Consider the following 21236-nt stretch of genomic DNA (forward strand, 5'->3'; position numbering starts at 1 on the left):
TATTTTATGTATCGTCATATTAAAATCTAATGATGTAAGCGTATGAGTCTATAAAAAAAATTATGTTTAAATAAAATCATTCAAATTTATTATATAGGGTCTTGAATTCAAAACATTTACTAAGCAAGTCTGACATATCATCATTAGATTAATATTCTATTTATACAATTTATCAAAGAGAATATTTTAAAATTAACACTTGATAAGTGATTATAATACTTTGATGTTTATATATTTGAGATTGATAATAATAATTTATATATACAATTTATCAAGAGAATAATAATAAAAATAAATAATAATAATAATTTGAGATTGATAAAAAATTATATATTTAGTTATTTTAAAAATATTAACATATTTATTTATAATAAATATAATAATAAATTTTAAAATTTATTTATTTATTTATTTATTATTAATATTAATCATTTTAACTCTTATAATTATCGTCTCTATATATATCTCATAGGCAAATACCTATATAATTTTAAATAATTTTATTTTTTATCTTATTTTTTTAGCAAAATAATATCTAATTATTTATAAATACATATATTTTTTAATAAAAAACACTGATCTCCTCAGCACACTTGAGATTTTATATAAATTCAAATACAAATTAAACATACAAATTGTCTAAGATATCAAGGAGATGACAATGGACTCATGTTTCTGATTAGTAAGTAGGTAGGTACCTTGTCATCTGTCGACAAGACACATCGGCCATTATAAAGTGGAAGGACCAGATTAATGGAGGCGAGCGTGGGACACACAAGTGAAGTGACATGAACATGAACCACTGCGGATGCTATCTTCTTCTCTCACCACAAAGCTTGTGCGTCGGAGACCTGTCTCGCTTTTTGTCTCACATAATTCGATTAGGACAGGATGAGACACGATAAGAGGGACAAATAAAGTAACGTGAGGCGTAGGGTGACCACTATCCTGCCACCACGCAACGCTTACTCCATGCATGCACGTAAGCATTTATTCCTGATGGAAGCTTTCATTAAATACCCAATGCACTTACGACGGCACATTTTCTGGACGGCAGTCGTGTCAGTCGACACGCTGACGTGGTGCCACAAACGCGGACGCTCGGCCCCACGCAGGTGCTTAATGCCATGCACACACATAATTGCGCCACATACGTACCCAGGTCGCACGTGGCCGCTCTCTTAGCGTCACGCGCGCCCTAAGGAGGACGAGTACAAAACGCGGCCGCCGGTTGAGGCACAGCTTTGGTAACGACCTGAGAATGCGGCGCCCAGAGGTGACGTAAGCAGTGACGTGAACGCTGCTAGCCTGTTTCGATCGATCCAGGAAACAGGATTCTCGGTGTGACCCCGGTCGGGTCCACAGTCAACTACAGTGTCATTCCATGTTCCCTGGCTGATCTGAGACAGGAAAAGGTCACCCACGGTACCGTCGGCTGAAGGGATGCTGAGTAAGCCGCGAACGGGAGGGACGGCAAAGTCTTCCTCATAATATAAACGTGAAGCATTCGGTACGAGTACGCCACGTGTTCTCTCGGTGTCCACGATGCATCTTGGGAATGGAATGGAATATTTTGCTCCCGTGGGGCCACCTCTATCGTCCCGGAAACAAAATAAAAACTGAGTGACTCAGCCAACGACTGTCCCCACATGGAAGAGTGTCGGTCCCTGTGGCGGATCTCTTGGGCCCGGCGTTTCTCTTCGAATCATCAGGCAGGTACACGGGGAGGGTGCGACGCACCCGTGATGCACGCCAGCGAGCAGAAACTCGTAGGACCGTCGTGAAGTGGACACGCGGCGCCCCACCAGGCGCAGTCCACGGCTTCCTTTTCCACACTCGTTGCACTTGAACCCGCGGATGGTTTCCCCTTATCATGCTCCTCCCTCCTCTCATGTCCCGAGCCGAACCGAAAAGAAGGAACCAGCATAGCTTACTTTGTCGAGCAACGAAGGTATGCAAAAGGAGAAGACAAAGGGAGCCTTTTTAGAGCTGAAGAAAGTACTCGATCAAAATGAAGCCCTAATACTGAACGCCAATCGAAAAGAACCTCTTCTGATAACGGAGAGGACAAAGGAGCTCGTTTTCAGTAGAACCACCGACCGGCCACCATACCGACAGCTCCGTCCCATTTCTAAGTGGCTCCGCGTGGAGAGTGGACTACGGATAAGGCACAAAACCAATCCAGCTCAGTGATTTGACTGCGGAAGTCTAAACGGCAAGACGCGGCCCACACGTGACGACAGCCTCCGATTTGCCCCACCCGAAACATCGTCGAATGTCGCCCTACGACAAGTCCACCTCTGGACTAAGCTACTCCGACGGAGCACTGAAGGGCAGATTCTATGGTCTCCCTTTTTTGTTTTATCTATTTCCGCTGAGCTCCACCTTCAACGATGACAATACTGCAATAAACTCGACGTGTAATAGATGGATAGATGGACACGTATAGTCGCAATTTCCGAGCCAATAGCTCGTAGTATATCTCTCTTGTGCCCTTTCTTTCTGGTTTTCCCCTATGTTTTCATTGTCGGTACAAGAGTCTAGAGAGGGGGAGGGAGTGGCTGCTCTTCTATCTGTCTTTGATCCTTGCTTTCATCTGATTCGTAATGGAGCGGTACGAGGTGCTGAGAGACATTGGTTCTGGTAACTTTGGCGTGGCTAAGCTGGTTAGGGATGTGCGAACTAAAGAGCTATTTGCCATAAAGCTCATCGAGAGAGGACACAAGGTCGCATCTTTCTTCGGCCCTCCGCTTCAAAATCCAATCTTGATCGGTGTTTGTTTCTTAATGTTCCTCTTCAATTCTTGGTTTCTATTGTCACACTTCGATTGTTTCTTTGCCGATGTAGGATATTATTTCAAATTCATGGTTTGTTGTCCCTTTAATCCATAAATTAAAGAGTTCACCTTTTCAATCTCCCTCTGGGACTTGGCTAAGTTACCAAGTCAATGGCAATTTCTTATTTTTTTTGTTGACTTTCCATATTATTTTTTCTTGCGACTTCTGCACTGGAGGACCCTTTCCACTCTGTGCCTGTGTTTTCCCCCTAATCTCTGTATTCTTCGAACAAGATTCAGCTTTGGAATCCAATTTCAACACATTAGTTGTTTCTAGTTTGGTAAATTACTGTCGATTTATGAGTGTCCTGTAGATATTAATATTTCACTATGTGATTTCTCCTCTTTTGTTTGCAATTGTTTTTAGACCGTGATGCGTTTTCCCCTTTGCGAATTGTCATCTTTTTTGGCTGATCTATCCTTTTTTATTACTTGTGCAGATTGATGAGCACGTTCAGAGGGAAATCATGAACCACAGATCACTGAGGCATCCAAATATAGTTCGATTTAAGGAGGTAGCCGGTGCTCTTTTAATATTGAGATGACATTTCTTGTGGCATATTGAGTTGTTTTGGTGACATTTCTTGTTTGTCTTCCTTGGCTTTTAAAGATTGCCAAAGCTGATTAAGACTGTTTATGGTTTGTTTGTTCTTTCCATCAATTTATTGATTTATTTACTTGCAAAAAGAGCAGACCTGGATCAGTTCATTGCTACAACCTATCATATCCACAACTAGCCTACAACCAAAGAAGGTTAAAATGGTTGTCTTAATCACAAGCTTTAACTGTCTTGTTCCACATTGTATCAGTGGCTCAAATGATGTAGTATCTGATATGAGTGGAGCTATTTTGCATGGCTGGTGAAAACATACAGTGTCGAAATGGCTGATATGGCTTTTGGTGTGGTATCTATATTTCCATATATGTTTTACAAGTTGATCTCGTGAGAATGCCAAGTTATTCCATGGCCCTTCAAACATGCTTACCTTGCACGTTTCACATAGCAATTTTGATTCAGAGGATGGTTAGATTTGCATGGTCATTGTTAGTCATGGAGATCAAGCAATAAACAAACAGTATCATCATGTTTTTGGAAACTTGTTATACTTTAAAGTTTAAAGGTTGATGAATCTTGTAAGGTTTAAAAGTCTGAAACTTTCAAGAAACTGTAGCCATCCTATATCCACATAGTTCTCTGTTGAGATATGATCAAGCTGGTTTCTCTGGCTAACCAACACAATCTTGATAAGATACTTAAATTTGGAAGTACTATGTTGTTTGGTTCAAGTTCTGATTAAAAAGTATGCTGTATGTATATGACCAAGTCTGCAAATCTGCTGATTGATCATGTTTGAATCATTTGGTAACTATAGAACATTTACACTGAATTTGCTCTATTGTTTGATTTGCACACACATGGTCACCCACATCCACTGCATTTCTGCATTTTCAATAAACTATTTAGGTAGATCATTTTCTTCAAACACGACGTTTTGCATAAATAGATGATGTTGATATCAGTTTGAGAGAAAATTCCTATCATTCGCTTAATCTTTCTCGTAGTTGTTTCTTTCGGGAGCTGACCTGCTAATCTGGAGGAATGTGCAGAAGCATCTAATACTACCTCGTGTTAGTGAAAATTCATCTTCTTTATGAAATTAAATTACCTTCAGGTCTTGTTAACCCCGACGCATCTAGCCATTGTTATGGAATATGCTGCTGGCGGCGAGCTTTTTGAGAGGATATGCAATGCTGGAAGATTCAGTGAGGATGAGGTATAAGTTCCTCTGATCATCTAAGCTGGTAAATGCTGCCTCACTGCTAGAGGCCATGCTCTAATCATTGAATTCAATTCTCTTACCAAATCAAACAGGCAAGATTCTTCTTTCAACAACTTATATCAGGTGTGAGCTATTGCCACTCCAATGTATGTTTTTTCTCCCTTATTTTTCCCCTTCTGTGTTTTTCCTACAATGTTAAAACTTCAACCTGTAGCATGGTAACACCGTCCTAATTATTTTTTATGGCAGCAAATATGTCATCGAGATCTCAAGCTAGAAAACACACTCTTGGATGGTAGCACGGCACCCCGCCTTAAGATATGTGATTTTGGTTATTCCAAGGTATTTGACTACTATCATAAGCTCAAATTTAATAAGCCGTGATAAATACTTAATCTGTTTATTCTGATTTTCCAGTCCTCAGTCCTGCATTCTCAACCAAAGTCAACTGTTGGCACACCAGCTTACATTGCTCCTGAGGTTTTATCCAGAAGGGAATATGACGGGAAGGTGAGTTATGTTTACCCTCCTTTAGTTTTTCCTTTTTCCAGAGGTATTAAGTGGGTTTGTTGCCCATCTTTCATCAACTTGAATCACTGCTATTGATAAACTATCTGGTTTGCAAAATATATATATATCTAGATTGCAGATGTTTGGTCATGTGGAGTAACGCTGTACGTAATGCTGGTTGGATCTTATCCCTTTGAGGACCCAGAGGATCCTAGGAACTTCCGAAAGACACTTGGTGTAAGTATATTTCACTGGTTAATGCTGAATATTTTTCTTTTTCTTCATCCTAGCTTATACCAATACTTGTACCAGTGTAGCTTGGATAAAAACAGAAACAATTTGACAGCCCTTTCGGTCTAATTGAGTAGTAATTCATTTGCCTTGTTGCAGTCACTATATATGTGCTTCAAAAAGTTGAAATAGTGAAAAATGAAAATTCTATGTGATGTGTTTTATCCATTAAAGAGGATAGAGAAAGTTGCAAGTATGGTTAGTTCAAGGTTCAGAATAGTTTTCTACGATAGGTATTGAAGTTGAGATAAAAGGACGAGTATTTGAATTGCTAAAGATAGAGCAAAAACAGTGAAGGTTTAGGCAATATTATATTTATTAAGACTACAATCAAAGAGTGTTTGTTAATCATAAAGAGATCAGGAAAAAAAAATGAAGAAAATAATAATAGAGATTTAAGTGAAGAACATATGTGATAGCGATATTGCCTGTGCCCAAAATACAGATCATCGTAAGAAAAGAAGCATGTAGCTGACTCCAAATAGTTTGTTTACTTTATGTATCGGTTATCATTTACTGCCACTATTTGCTAAAGCGAAAAACATTTCTGTTGGCAGCGGATACTTAGTGTGCAGTACTGCATCCCGGATTATGTTCGAGTATCGAGAGACTGTACGCATCTTCTTTCTCGGATATTTGTAGCCAACCCTGAGCAGGTATCTCCTTACTAATCCAATCAAGAGACAACAATGAGGAGGAAAAGGGGAAACTAATCGCCTTTTAACTTTAAAGCTGCAGAAGCTAATTCGATTTTTTACCCCGCAGAGGATCACAGTTCCAGAGATAAAAAACCATCCTTGGTTTCTGAAGAATCTGCCCATGGAGCTAACAGATGGGTATCAACATGGTTTGGAGACGGGTGACGCAATGGCTCCAACTCAAAGCATCGAAGAGGTCATGGCCATAATTCAAGAGGCACAGAATCCAGGAGAGGTTCCAAAGCTTGGCCATGGCCACTTCATTGGAGGTGGCAGTATGGATCTTGATGACATGGATGGTGACATGGACCTTGATGACATCGAAACAAGTGGGGATTTTGTGTGCGCTCTCTGAGAGTTCATCAGAAGGGTTGCCATGGTCCCTCCTGGTGTGCATATGGCAGTGTTTTTGGCTGAAGCTGCATGCTGTATGATATGTGCTCCTCTTTTCTTCTTCCTTTTGTGAGGAACAGTAACAATTTTACTTGTTCTTGTTGTTCAGTGGATTACAGATTACAAATGGCTTTCTCTGACATTTCCTTTCTTGTGATTTCACTAAATGGTTGCAGATTTCTCCTCATCAAAGTCGAATGATTGATAGATGCTCAATAAAAGAACGGTCAAACCGAACCAAAATTTTGGATCGTGACATCGATCGTATCCGTCCATTGAGGCCTTAAGATCAACGAGTTTATTAACGGAAAACAAATTCAACATGTTAACTCGAAACTAAACTCAGCAATAAGCTGTGATTTCAAACAATATAAAGGAGTGATTAAAGAGGGGGCGGAACCACTAAACCGGTTCATCTGCAACCGGTCCGGTCCATAAGAAGTCGACTCAAACCAAGTAGTAATTAAATAGCGTCAAGAATTATTGAACCGGTTCAGCTCGAACCGTTCCGGTCCATAAGAAGTCGACACAAACCGGCCATTTGGAAACCGATCGAAAAGCCTCGGACGTAAACCCTAAGCGCCGGGCCATCGCGCGTTCTCCTCCTTCCCTTCGCCGTCGCCAAGGGATCCTTCGATTCACAATGAAGGTGTTTTACCCTAATCTTCGAATTCTAGCACCGGATACGTTGCTTTAATCTTGTTTATTTCATTTTTACGCCATTTTGTACACTATTTTGTGCCCAAGAAGGTTAGATTTTGCAATCGGTTATGCAATGTTGTGTAATATTTTGCAGTTTAATATTGCAATATCTCGAGATCGATGACGACCAGAAGCTGTAAGTTCTAATCGAGCCTTCGGAACCATAGTTGCACATGTTGTAGTCAAACCTTGCGTAAATTGATTCTTTGGTTTTCCGTTTTGCTTGAAAGGGACGTCGAAGTAGCTGTTGGATAGTCGGTTTGTAGATCATAATTCGATGCCGAAGAACATAACAGGCGTTAAGATTGTCGAGTGGCTATTGGACTAGCTGATTTAGACTTGCATGCTCTAGTGAAAATCTTCAAATTCATGGTGAAGAATGTCCTCTTTGTTTCCACCATAACACCATCTTTTTTGCTCCATACCTTGCTCTATCTTTATGCCTTTTCCGTCATTCCACCTTGTCAAGGTCAATAATTGAGAATGCATATTTTTCAAGGTCAATAATTGATCAATTATTGAAATGTGAATGATATATGTGTACTAAGAATTTGATGGCAAATGTGAGAAAGATGAAGAGCAAACTTTTGTTTTACCTCATCAACATATTTTATTTTATTTTTATGATAAATTATGAAGTGTTACATTCCTTTGAGAAGGGGAATAGGTCAATCAATAGGGAATCCATCATTGACTTTAGAGAAGGGAAAAAAAAAAAAACTATATGATTGGGTTTTCATCTGGTAACTTAATTTCTATATCCATGGTTAACTATAATTTCTTGGCCATTTGCATCTGTGCTTTTTTCGACAAGAGGATATCTCAGGAAGTCAGTGGAGATGGCCTTGGTGAGGTATGGGCCTACCATAGTAAACTAGAATAACAAGTCTTTGTTCTGGAAGTAACATCCTGGAATTAAGGCCACAACATGCATACATTACAGGAATTCAAGGGCTATGTTTTCAAGATCATGGGAGGGTGTGACAAACAAGGTTTCCCCATGAATCAAGGAGTGTTAACGCCTGGCCGTGTTCGCCTGCTTTTGCATAGAGGTAAGCGTATCTCTATTCTGTGCCTTGTCTCATATTATTTAGTAGATGACAAGATTGAGTTTTGGTTGGAAGATTATATAAGATGACAAATTGGAAGATACATATTAATCACTTAATTGTCTCAAAAGTCAGATTTAATTATGACACATGGTTGGATTTCTTGAACTTTATGATATCTAAAATCAATTGCAATGAGATTGTCGCTTTGTGACCCTTTCTTCCAAGTTTATATCCTCATCTGCTATGGATCTTGTGGCAGGGACACCTTGCTTCCATGGTTTTGGGAGGCGCAATGGAGAACGTAGGAGAAAGTCTGTTCGTGGTTGCATTGTTAGTCTTGACCTTTCAGTTTTGAATTTGGATATTGTTACGAAAGGTGAGAATGATCTTCCCGGCTTAACTGACATTGAGAAGCCTAGAATGAGAGGGACCAAAGAGGGCCTCCAAAATAAGGAAGTTATTTAACGTCTCCAAGGAGGATGATGTCCGCAAGTATGTCAACACTTACTGCAGAACCTTTACTATCAAATCGGGTAAGTCATTCTATTTGCAGTCAGACTGGTTTCATGTGTCATCGTAGTTTGTGACCTAGTAAATGTAGTTCATGATCTTATGAAATCACTGTATAATTGATTTGGTGTTGGTTTATAGTAGTTTGGGTATGATCCTTTGTCATTTGACAAAAAGAAAGGAATGCTTCTTAATCGCTCTGAGGACATTCACTGGTTTATTGTATGATTGTAATCCAGTTGGCTCTACAAGACGATCATTATTACTTCAAATATTTCTAGAGTTTTTGCTTATTTGCTGAGTATGATAATGGATCCTTTTCTCAATACTGAATCTAGAAGATAAAACTATCATTTTCTGATTGGAGATCTCACATCTAGTATTAACTTGTATACAGCTTGCGAGCAACTTTGTTCAGCAAAAGTTAACTAAGATTATGTTGCTTTCTTCAGTCAATAAATAATAGACTCATGTTGGCTATTACATAGTCCAAAGCAACATTACATTTTTGTTTTGCGACTTGAGAAGTCAGTTTTGGAGTGCTCACATGAACTGTGATGTGATTATGCTCATGAGATGTTCTTCTACCCTTTTTTGTAGGCAAGAAATGCAGCAAGGCACCCAAGATTCAGAGGCTTGTGACTCCCTTGACGCTGCAACGGAAGTGAGCCAGGATTGCAGAGAAGAAGAGGAGGATTGCCAAGGCAAAGTCCGAAGCAGCCGAGTACCAGAAGCTTCTTGCTACCAGGCTCAAGGAGCAGCGTGAGCGCAGGAGCGAGAGCTTGGCCAAGAGGAGGTCCAAGCTTTCTGCTGCATCCAAGCCATCCGTTGCTGCCTAAACTTTTGACATCAAGATTTTTGGGTACGGCTGTTTTGCAGTTCGAGATTTTAGCTTAATTTCTTTTGCTTTACTTTGATGTCTTTAGCGGTGAATCTTTCTATACGTGGTTGCAATTGACGCCTTTTGCCTTACGATTGAAAGAACTGATAATTGAATTGGATAATTCTAGCCCGAGTCTTGAAGTTCTTATTCTTTCGCTGGGCTCAGTGAAATTGGATAATTCTAGCCCGAGTTTATGTGGGCTCAGTGAAATCGGATATGATTATTGAAGTTCTTAATCTTTTTTTTTTATTTTAATGTCTTCATCTACGTAGAATCGTAATTTTGAACTATATATTTTCTTCAAACGTTATTTTTAAGAATAATTTATTCCTAAAATAGTGAAACAGTTGATTTTTTTTGTTTTGTTTGGCTCGTCAATTCTTTTCTCAAAGGATCATCCCACATATTTTACCATTCAGATTGCTTCTATTTCGGATGGTCCATTATATATATATATATATATATATATATCTCAAAAGCCTGCCACCCATTCCTCCTAATCTCACAACATTGTCTGTCGTTGAATGTCGCTTGCTCATTCGTCACTATTTATCTTTCGTCTCATCTTCTCCTTCCTCTTTCACCGCTACGTTTCTTTGGTCTTTTTCTTCATCCTCCATTTCTCCATCCATCTCTATCTTCTTCCTCCCTTCTATTATTTTTCTTTCTTCTCTCTCCGCTACCTTTCCCCTTTTTTGCTCTCTTTCTCCTGTTTCTTCACCGCTCCTTCCTTTTCGTTTTACATACCGTGTAATCATAACGTGAACATTTAATCAATATACCTCATACATAATCGGTTAATCATAACGTGAAATCATCTTCCATCTGTTTGTTTGTATAGACAATAGTCCAAATAATATTTCATATGGTATTCTCTATGTTTGCATAGACAATAGTCCAAATAATATTTCATAAAATATAGCATTCTCTCTTGTCAGATATTTTATGAAATATTCTGTCACTTGCAACCGGATATAAAAATATATCCTTAACATAATGAGATATGAACTTATCTTTTTTGACCACTTGCATTGAGCATAAGATGGATCGGATCGAGAAACCTCTCATGATCTTAGTCTTCACGCTCGAAGACTTGAGGTTACTAACTTGAGCATAAGAGGGATCGGATCGACAAACCTCTCTTGATCTTAGTCTTTATGCAGATGACATCTCAAGAACTTGATGTTTTCACCTCGTACGTATATCGAACAACCCAACACATATAGTACGGATCATACTGGACTGACTAAGACATCAACAATATTTTTTCTCTTCATTTTTGTGTTAGCAGAGGAGCTTGATGTACCAAGGGAAGCATAGGTTGACCCCCATCTCGAGTTAGTCATTATTCTCCAAAATATCCAAGAGGAGTCGATCCCAACAAACTTTCGCCTCCCATTATTAAAGGCATTTGATGACAATACCAATAATTTCAAAACAAGCAAAGAAAATGTTTAATGCATCCCCTATTTAAAGAAGCTTGTTATTGGCAGCTTCCTGAGAGAAGATTAAAGAGATATCCTCGGAATGTGAAAAATTATTAAAATAGGGGGTTACCAATATAATTCTCTTATTACAAAAAATATATGTAAAATAAAGAAACAAATCTTTTTTTTAACTGCCTTCGTGGATGTAACAGTAACATCAGTAATGCAACTTACTCTGGCATCAGCAGACCTAAATCACATTCTCACCCAACAGTTCCTAACTTAATTTGCTGATGGCAACTTCTTACAGTCAAACGAGAACCACCTGATTTGCTGAATCTGAACTTTCACCTGTTTCAGTGTCGAATGCAGATGGAAAGAGGTACAGAATCTGTCCCTGGCAAAATACTGATGTAATCATCTTAAACTTGGAGCTACAACAATGATGACAATGTATCTACCCAGATACAAAATAACTCAGTTGCACAAATAGAACTACCAGATGAAGTCACAGAACTTCACCTTGAAGCCGATTTGCCATCTTAATCCTGTGACTCAACATGTGTAATAAAGGAAAAAAAAAGTATATGTTACAAAAAGAAATGATATGGATCTTTCACATAATATAGCCCAGAGTATGCCACTGTAACCGGAGTCTCACATTTGACGAACCTGATCGTATGACAATGTAACCAGAATCTGGAGATTCGAGATTGATCAGGCAGATTCAGTTGCCGATAAGTTTCCTCAATAAGAACATTGATAATTATTCAACTCCCCCCAAACTGTTTCTTCTACTTCCTCCCAAGACGCTGCAGTCCTTAATTCCTTCCATAAACTAAATATAGCTCCGAGCACATTCTCTTCATGTAAGATACAGTAGCACCTGATAAAACAAACAAGATATTACTTGTGGCCACTGCTAGTCTTTTGAAACTGAAAAATACTGAATTGATGTAATCTATCCTTAACAATTACAGCCCAAGAAGAAAAGAGAAACCTTCGGTCCATCAGAAATTCATGTGTTGCCATACATGATGCAAAATAATAAAAGCAGTATTCGGCCTACATGGAGTGATCAAAATCAATTCAATGCAACTTGGAAGTAACAATCGATTGGGTAAGGACTCTGACATTGGATCAAGAAACATATATATGAAAGCCTTTGAAGATTAGTCTGTCATATACTTCTCCATTATGAAATTCTTGTCATGTCCATGAATTATCCTCATAAGATGGTTTGATCTAGGTCAAAACCAATCCATCCCGACAATCAAATTCTTCACAATTCAGGCTATCCTGACCTAAGGGCTAGTGATAGAAAACATACTTCTAAATTACAAATAGTCCACTCTTCAATATAGGCTATTTGGGTTGGGGTTGGGTTTGATTCAGTTTGAACTGGTTAAACTACTTTATGTTCAGCCAAGGCTTGGATATTGGCTCAACCCAATCAACTCAAAGTTGGTTCCTGGTTAAGATTTCTCAACGTCACCGAAGCCCCCGAAAAGGAAAATGCATTGATTGGATTGAGTTAGGGGGTCGGATTAACCATCTCAACTTGCAGCCTAGTTCTAGGACAATTTATTGTCAGCCCTTCTGTTGTGAATTAGCATATCTCAACAAGATAAAAAGTAATGAATGGTCACAACAACAACAATATAAATGGATCTGAGAAAACCATATAACCAAATTACAAAGTGTACGTACATGGCTCGATATGACAGTCTTTTGAACTTCGCCTCGTTCTCTGGTACTTTGCAAGAGTGTGCACCATGTATAGATGCTTTTGACAAGGGAAGTCTATAGCTTCTCAAAAGCTGTTTAAAAAGAACTTCATCTCCTCTAAAAACATCCAGATATATTGGAATCAAGTCATATAAAGGATCACCTGGACAACAAATAAAATAATTATGCATGCACAAATGATTAAATTAACAAATGGTACAAAACTGTTTCTTTTCTCTAAAACAATTATAGCTTTCTCAATGTCTACATAAGGACTAAACTAGTAAATGATATCAGAAATTAGGATACCAAATCAACATATTTGTCAGTAAATTAGTTCATCACTGGACTAACTAAAAACCATTCATGTATGCATGTGTATGAATATGTATATATGCAATTCATAGAAACACAGAAATACACATGAAAGTTTGCTTACTATAATCACAGAAGCAATACTCCCAATTAGTCATGTTTTAAATATTACCAAAAAAACAAAAGAGTTGCTATCTATTTCCCATATATGAAAGCCGTGGGAACAACAAAATCTAGAAATCAGACAGATGTTATCTTAATGCTAAGATGGCATAGGAATCAATCTTCTTACCTTTACTAGTCTCTCTTTCATGTAACCTGTGCTTATATATGATTAGTAAGATAACTTTAGTAAGATAAAGAACTTGTATTTAATTAGTAAGATAAAGAACTTTCATGAAACCTGTGCTTATATATGATTAGTAAGATAAAGAACACACATGAAAGTTTGCTTACTATACTCACAGAAGCAATACTCTCAATTAGTCATCTTCTCAATATTACCAAAAAACCAAAATAGTTGTTATTTAAATATCATATATGAAAGCAGTGGGAACAACAAACTGTAGAAATCAGAGAGATGTTATCCTAATGCTAAGATGGCATAGGAACGCACCAAAAACAAAAGTTCTTTTATCTTACTAATCATATATAAGCACAGGTTACACGAAAGAGATGCTAGTAAAAGTGAGAAGATCGACATGAAAACAAGTCACAGCCTGTACTTATTTAGGCACTTCACATAATTCTTTCCAACAAGTGAAGAACTTATATTTGGCATAGGCTGTAAATCCCAAAGTCACAGTCACAATGTGCTAGTACTTTCCCATGCTACGAAATTTATGTTCTGACTTATCTCCATATATCAGTGGAACAAGTATTATATAGTCGACACTAAAAATCAAATGTGACATACTACTGAAAGTTTTCCAGATTGACACTTCTACAGATTTCAATTTATGTGACTATGGAACTGGGTTGACTAACTGGAACAGAAAGTGACTTTTAGAAGATTTCTCTGAGAAAATCATAGATATCCAGGTGCATGTCATCAAGAGGAAAAAGAATTTCAACTACTGAACCGAAGTGATAGAGAATCTTGTTAAGTTTTTTTCCTCAACCTTGTAGAAGGGCTTAAGTGGAAGTGTTGCCACAAATAAGAAGAATATAATAGAAGAAGGGGGGAAAAGGTTTTTGGTCAAACAATCACTAACCACAGTATAAGTAAGTTATTAAAGAAAGGGATTCTGAACAAAATAGAATTTGACTACTAATCTTGATTAACAAAAATTCAAGACAGTTAATTCTGTTTGTAACAGTTAATTTTGTTTGTATCATATATCAAGTCCAGAGGTGTATAGAATAGAGATGATTCTTACCACATTTTAAGCAGCTTGAATATATGGACATTAACATGCCTCTTTAAATAAGTTGACTCTTCAATATAGGTCTCCAGAAGAGGCAAAAAGAAGATAGGATTTGCCGACTAAAAAGGAAAATCTTGAAGATTGATGATTGGTACAAAGATAAACTCAGAGCATTCTTTCTCCCATGTAAAATTTGGTCAATCTTTTGGAATACATTATTCTTTTTGGTGTCTACTATGGTTATTTAAGCTATTGCCAATTATGTCATACATGATACTAGTATGATTTAAAAATTGAGTTTCGAATATCCATTACATGCAACTGAGACCCCCAACAGCATAAATTATAAAAGATAGGTTTTCATGAGAAAATTACTGACCTATTGACAGGTCACTAAAATCAATAATGTGAGTTGGCTGCCATTTCCTTAGCCTTCCTTCTGTTTCATGAGCATCCAATTCTCCATTAACAGCTAGAGCTAAACATGAAGAATGCTCAAAGCAAGGAATAGGTTGGCATGGTTCCATGTGAATGTTGTCATCCATGATATCTGAGTGTATCCAAGTAGGAGATACACCAACCTTGTACAAGCCATTATCATCCTGCTTCATCCAAAAAGACATATAAGCTAAAAGGGGATACTTGTACCATAGAGATGAGGGAAGAAAAGAATGAGAACCAAGACAATGACCTTTGTTAAGTCCAGCAACATCGTGAGGTCATGTGGAATATATGCATCAGCCTTCTCTATTAGATGTCTTGGTATAGGGTCCCCCCTGAATATTTGAATAGAATGTTATATGACATCATGTTTCAATCAAAACCACTAAACACAGCATATATATTCATAGGGTGCTTGACTTTATTCTTCAAGTGTTCCAATAATTTAATGAACATGAATCAGTATTGGAGCTGAAAGAAATAGTCTTGCAGAGGAGGGAAAACACATGTGGGGTCATGATAATCAAAATCTGAGTGGAGAAATTAAGGATTTATAGATGATGTTATAGTATGGCATCTGGAAAAAATAGATGAGAAATAACTAAAACAAGAATGCAATGATCAAGAAGAATGATATTAGGTAAACAAAATTTATCTATCAAAAACTTTCCCCTAGCCTAACTAAAAGAATTGAGGGCAACCCATATCATATTTCCAAATGCATAGATGTAATTATTAAAATAGGAATTGACCTTGCTGGGCCACCTGATGTCTTAACAAAGTGAATAATAATTAGTGAATATGAATGAATTATGTTGCTCTTCAAACAAATACTGGGACGAGTTTATCTTACAAGTTATAACCTGCTCCCAGGCCCTACCATCTACCAGACTTTAACAAGTATTTACTCCAGTCAAAAATATTTATGATAACATAACCAAATTAAGTAACTCACATTGCTATACCATCTAAAGCAAAACATCACTTACCATATGCTGAGACGTTTTTGAACATCCCTTGTTCTTCTATTCAGAGCCATAACAATAAGTTCCCAGTCCAGTGGAATATTATTATCTTCAGAAGTCACTTGTGTTGAAGCATTATTGACATTTAATTTGTTTCTATAATGGAAGTAAGGTAAGGGTAAGAGGTGAAGATTTCGCAGTTGTTCTCCCAAAAATGAAGCCAAATGTAAGGCATCATCCCTAGAGAGTGTATCCCGCCTGCAACAGAAAGAGAATCAGTATCCACTTTATTGCTAAAATACTCAATGTTCCCTGATAATGCAGAGGCATATATTCAGCAGTTAGTAAGTAGAATGATCACCTATTAAAACTTCTGACTATTGAAAAACTTACAAATTAGCAAAAATATCCCCTTTGCATCTTTTAGTTACTATGTAAGGCCACATCTTTGTGCATGGAATGGATCCTGCATCAGCAAGTTCGATCTTTTTCTTGCTCCATATACCAAAGGGAAAACTATCCTTCATGCAATCTCCTATAAGTTTGCAATTGGCAATCACATCAGGGACCCCTTTTCCATCCCATGGAAATATTTTAAGAAAGCCATTTTCTTCGGATAGAAGCCCACTTGCAAAAATTTCAGGAACATGATCTTTCAGAGATGAGTTGGTATGTTGAAGAAGATGGTAGAACTGAAGCTGGCAAAGCAGAAGAAACAGAAATTGACGAAAGATTACAAAAGAGTCGCATAATAACAGAACAATGCAACAAGTGATACCTCAGTGCCCAAACTGTGAATAGAAGAATTCAGACCCCCTTCAGCAAAGAGTTTTATTACATAGTCAGAAACAAGATAAACCTGCAAAAGCAGAATAATTTGTCCATGTAAACAAAGCAGATAACGCCTGGGATCATTCTAAATTAACAAGAGAAAAGGCAGATTCACATAATATCCCAAGCCTGAAACATTTACCAAATTTAAAAGGTTCAGGACCAAATCTAAATGTTCATAAACTAAAATTTCTAGAAGCAACAAAGAACTCAGTGAATCAATCTGATACCTATCTGATACTAATATATGTTGCAAAGTCTTGTCAGGAAAAGCAAACTACCATAAAGCTTGTTTATGCATGTTCCAAGAAAGATTATAAAGAAACTACTTACAGGATTGCTACCTGTGCCAACAGGAAACTTCTCATCATCCAAAGGCGGGGGCAGATTATAGCATGTACAAACTTCTATCAAGCGTGCATACCATTTGTCGATGTCTAAAGCTATTTGTGCTCCCTAGAAGCAACAGAACATACATTTCTAAAAATTGTGGGAGAGAACAAGTTGACAATTTAAATATCCACAAATTTAAAAATAAACCATAGAAGTTCCATTTTCAATATCAAAAAACATATCAATAAATAATACCTTCCATATTAATTCTCTTATTGCTGGTTTTGAAATCCAGAGCTTGTATAACCATTCTCGCATTTCTCTTTGCCCAATGGAGTTGCTAGGGCTCCAAACAGAATTATAGTGGTCTCTATTTTCCTCCAAAAATGTAGATAAAAAGCTTATGTCATAAGAGAAACTCTCATCCTGGATCTTACTATGGAGCGGGGACAGTGCATTTTCAGCACGCCAACTGTCATTGAATTGAAATGGTTTGCTCCCAAGACCTGAACCTTTGAGTCTTTTTTCTTTCCTAGGCATATCAGGGTCGTCCAATGAACTTGTTTTAGGAAACCCATCACTTTCTACACTTCTAAGAAAATTATTTTCGACAGCCAGGAATCCAGCACGACATACTCCTTTATGACGATGACCAGGAGCCATATCCAGACATACAAACTCGAAGTTTGTTTTATTCACAAAGTTTTGTGTGATAGCAACAGTTGTTTCTAAATTTAGCACGCAATGCCACCAACCACTGGGCACGAATATAGTCTCACCAGGCAACTGAGTACATTCTAATGGCTTATCATGATCAGCAAGCTGAGGATAGATATCCAGCCACCACTGCAGAATGCAAACTTATTTTTACATAAGTGAAACATGGTTATAATATACTGGTTTCACAGACATTAATTCTAGTTACCTGCAAGGATGTTGGGGTTTCAATATTAATATCACCATCTTCTTCATTCACATGTACAGTAACACCTGCAGGCACTCTACCTGGCGGATAAAGTGCCCATCTGTAAAGAAATAATGTAGTATTAGTCATATATGAGTAGTTCATCAGAAGCGACGAAAGCATGCTGAAGCAAACAAGTACAAGTGCACAGCTGTAATACTAAAATCACCTGCCAAGAACTAAATCTATGAGATCAGTCAACATCTCGAAGTATCATGTGGAGAAATTCATTAAAATCATGCAGCTGTGGAAGTCCATGACATTAGTAGCCATGACAAAATTTTCAAAAATTTTCTACACAGACATGATACTCTGTTAGCTGTGCAACTACATATAAATATATTTTTTTAGAAAATACTGACATATCCTGCAACCTAGCATGGAGTATTATGCAACCAAAGAAGGAACACTACCAGATGATTGATTCATTTTTCTTTCTTTTTGGTGAAGATATGATGATTTCTTTAGGGGTTGAAAGTTGATGATAAGATGGTTGACTAATCAGTGTAGCAAAGTATATGATTTACTAATTATAAACAACTCCTCAAAGTATATTCAAAGTAGGGAGCATTTAAGTACAGCAATAGATAAGCCAATAACCCAAATTATTCTAGAAGCAAACTGACCTTTTTCGTCCAACAAGAAGTGTGTTCCAGGCACTGGTCAATGCTGGATCAACATGCCAAGATGCTCCGGACCTTTCTGGCCCAATAATTAGCCATCTAAATGCAGGTCGTTTATCTGGATCTAAGACATCAAAGAAATCTTCTTGGAAGAGATAAGGAACGCTATAATCATCCAAGAGGGATGGTGCAACTTCCCCAAACTGGAAAAACAGTGGCATTTAAAAAATTTCATTCAGCACCACAAAGCACTCTTTACAAGACTGAGAAATATGGAGCTACCTTCTCATCAAAAATGTATAGGGGATCTTCATCATGCTGAACTTCCATGTATGAGATATAATCTCTGAATTTCATGGTAATCTTCTTAGAACTCCTTTGAGATATACTAAATGCAACATCCCCATAGTTCAATGATAGTTGGTCAACCATCCACTTAGTTCTTGCTGGCCAAGTATAGGCCAATTCAGTAAGCAAAACCTGAAAAGGAAGTATAATTAGAAGTCCCATATCAACTAAAATTACATAAAATTCAAAACTGTTAAAAGCTAGCATGGACAAAATATGAGAAAGGCGAAATACAGTCTTGAGAGAATACAGGAGGGTTAAAAAATACATATATAGTTACACGACGCAGAAATGATGATCAAATGGTGCATGCACATAATTTAGCCAACTGTCATGACCAAAGAAACAAGCCTTGTCTATAAAGATTTTACCCTTAGAGACTCATCTTATGAGTTACTTTCTCAAGACATAAAATGAATCTACAAGATTTGCATATCAATCATGGAAATGACAATAATTTCTCTGCATTTTACACACATAATTTTTGCAAAACTGAAAAAGGCCTTGTTCTGAAACTTACTGGCCTTTTGCCATCGTACTCAGACTGAAACTCCTCCAAGGTAATACTCTTCTTTCTTTCGATATCTCCAAAGTCGAATGAGTATGCAGTCAAAGTGGTAAAACATCTGTACCATCTTTTGTACAAAAACCAAGAGATGAATCCTGCAGAAGCAGGACAGTCACTTCATTTATGGATGACTATTATTTGTCTGATAAGATAGCTAGCTTAAAACAACAAGAGCTGCGAATGAAAATGTTAGTACCATCAAATTGCCGAGGTTTTTCACAAATTTCAGATTTGGTATAGAGGTTTTGCCTGGAGCATATATAATGAAGAAAACTAAAGTTTGTCAGCAGCGTCTTTTGGCTGTTTCTGAGTTCTTCAAGAAAGGCAAAAAAAAAAAGGGAGGGGGGGGGGGGGGGGTTGGTTCGTACCATGGCTACAAAGCCAATCTACTTGCCTGTGCAGTGTTGTCTTCTTCCAACTGCTTCTGTACTCAACAAGACCTCCATCTCTAAGACACTGACTCATCCACAGTGGCTCCTCGTTGCAGAGTATATACATAACACTATAAGATTCAACAAGTCAAATTACCTAATACTCAAACTAAAAAAGGAGCATAAAAAACATGGAATGTCAATCGAGCATTTAAGCTTCATACTATCCCCCCCAACGCACAGGAATAACATGGAATCACACTTGTTAATTCTTAGAATCACGATAACACTGACAATAGTACCAACCTATAATTCTTCTCATTCAATAAAAGAAGAGAGACCTAGGTCATCAAGAACCCCTATCCATGGAAGCCATATTCTCCCACAATCTTAAATCTCACCATTATCACATGTCTATATCACGATCTTCAACAAATTAAGTTTGGAATTCAAGAAGAAAAAGTGAAGAGGAAGAGAAGGAATCGAGGGGAGGCGGAAGAAAACCTGCTGACGCAAGAGAGGCGGGCAAGATCGGTCGGGGAGAGGAGATCGAGGATGGCGCAAAGGGTCTCGTCGGGAAGGACACGGAGGGTGCCGAGGGCGTCGGGCCTCCGATCTCCGATCATCGGCTCCATAGAAAGATACACGTAGAGAATCAACGCTCGGGGGCTGAACGGGCGAGGATTTCTCCCCTCTGCTTTCGCTGCGAAGCGGCTGTGACGGGATCGCTTTGGGGGAAGGGAGCAACCATTTAAAAAGCTGGTTTACTTATCCGCGTTACCCCGACGCGAAAGCCACGCGGCTGTCATCCCCACGTAGGAAGCCGAATCGCACACGGTCTTATTCCATGTCAACGTGGCCACTTGGCACAAACATGGGGGTTAACATTTCGCACGGGCAAAGCATTTCTGGAAGCTGCCGATAGAAAAATGTTTCTGTTTTGGACTTTTCGCGCAAAATACATTTCTATTTCAATCCCAAATATATAGCTAAATTAAGAATTCTAGTGAAGGGTAGTTCGGTAATTTTAGCATTTTTTTAATCCTTATTTCCATTCCATCTGTGCAATTTTTTTGCTTTCCGTTCTTCTTACTCTTCTTTTCTTCTCCTAATTATCGGAATATCTTTCTTCATCACGATGGAATTAGGTATTAATCCGAAAGATATCATATTTTAAATTAATTAAAAAATATAAAAATATGACCGATAATTGAGTATTTATATTTAATAAAATTAAATTTTATTAAGAAAATATCTATTCGTAATCGAGGGATTATAATTAGGAATATTAAAAAAAAA

General features: G+C 37.7%; 2 protein-coding genes and 1 pseudogene across 4 annotated transcripts; 2 read left to right on the forward strand and 1 right to left on the reverse strand.

Moving 5' to 3' along the window:
• The first annotated feature begins 2482 nt into the window (after positions 1-2482).
• LOC135584814 (serine/threonine-protein kinase SAPK1-like) lies at positions 2483-6649 on the forward strand. Its single transcript, XM_065136183.1, has 9 exons — positions 2483-2726; positions 3277-3351; positions 4510-4611; positions 4710-4763; positions 4867-4959; positions 5035-5127; positions 5260-5364; positions 5976-6074; positions 6184-6649. Exons 1-9 carry the CDS (start codon positions 2607-2609, stop codon positions 6469-6471), a joined length of 1029 nt encoding a protein of 342 aa, XP_064992255.1. The 5' UTR covers positions 2483-2606; the 3' UTR covers positions 6472-6649.
• Positions 6650-7072: 423 nt separating this feature from the next.
• On the forward strand, positions 7073-9785 carry LOC103991567 (small ribosomal subunit protein eS6-like; annotated as a pseudogene).
• Positions 9786-11475: 1690 nt separating this feature from the next.
• Positions 11476-20684, reverse strand: LOC135584818 (lysine-specific demethylase JMJ21-like). Of its 3 annotated transcripts, none has more exons than XM_065136179.1 (16): positions 20442-20684; positions 19961-20068; positions 19763-19815; positions 19519-19661; positions 18933-19130; positions 18654-18853; positions 17989-18088; positions 17319-17909; positions 17064-17186; positions 16678-16758; positions 16293-16597; positions 15924-16157; positions 15185-15269; positions 14873-15095; positions 12794-12974; positions 11476-11969 (listed from the first exon to the last, which is right to left on the reverse strand). In XM_065136179.1, exons 1-16 carry the CDS (start codon positions 20570-20572, stop codon positions 11831-11833), a joined length of 2895 nt encoding a protein of 964 aa, XP_064992251.1. In that variant the 5' UTR covers positions 20573-20684; the 3' UTR covers positions 11476-11830. The 3 variants fall into 3 exon arrangements, with proteins under 3 accessions (XP_064992251.1, XP_064992253.1, XP_064992252.1); XM_065136181.1 differs by having other exon boundaries at positions 19935-20068; positions 20442-20483; XM_065136180.1 differs by lacking the exon at positions 19763-19815 and having other exon boundaries at positions 20442-20582.
• Between the last annotated feature and the right edge of the window lie 552 nt (positions 20685-21236).

This window comes from Musa acuminata, chromosome BXJ3-1, assembly GCF_036884655.1.
Source record: "Musa acuminata AAA Group cultivar baxijiao chromosome BXJ3-1, Cavendish_Baxijiao_AAA, whole genome shotgun sequence".
Classification (NCBI taxonomy): Eukaryota; Viridiplantae; Streptophyta; class Magnoliopsida; order Zingiberales; family Musaceae; genus Musa; species Musa acuminata.

Coding starts and splice junctions, on each gene's coding strand:
- LOC135584814 (XM_065136183.1), top strand. CDS start 2,607: ATGGAGCGGTACGAGGTGCTGAGAGACATTGGTTCTGGTAACTTTGGC. Junction 4,960..5,034: donor GTGATTTTGGTTATTCCAAG/GTATTTGACTAC, acceptor CTGATTTTCCAG/TCCTCAGTCCTGCATTCTCA. Junction 5,365..5,975: donor ACTTCCGAAAGACACTTGGT/GTAAGTATATTT, acceptor TTCTGTTGGCAG/CGGATACTTAGTGTGCAGTA.
- LOC135584818 (XM_065136179.1), bottom strand. CDS start 20,572: ATGGAGCCGATGATCGGAGATCGGAGGCCCGACGCCCTCGGCACCCTC. Junction 19,662..19,762: donor AAAACCTCGGCAATTTGATG/GTACTAACATTT, acceptor CTGCTTCTGCAG/GATTCATCTCTTGGTTTTTG. Junction 16,759..17,063: donor TTGGCACAGGTAGCAATCCT/GTAAGTAGTTTC, acceptor CTGCTTTTGCAG/GTTTATCTTGTTTCTGACTA.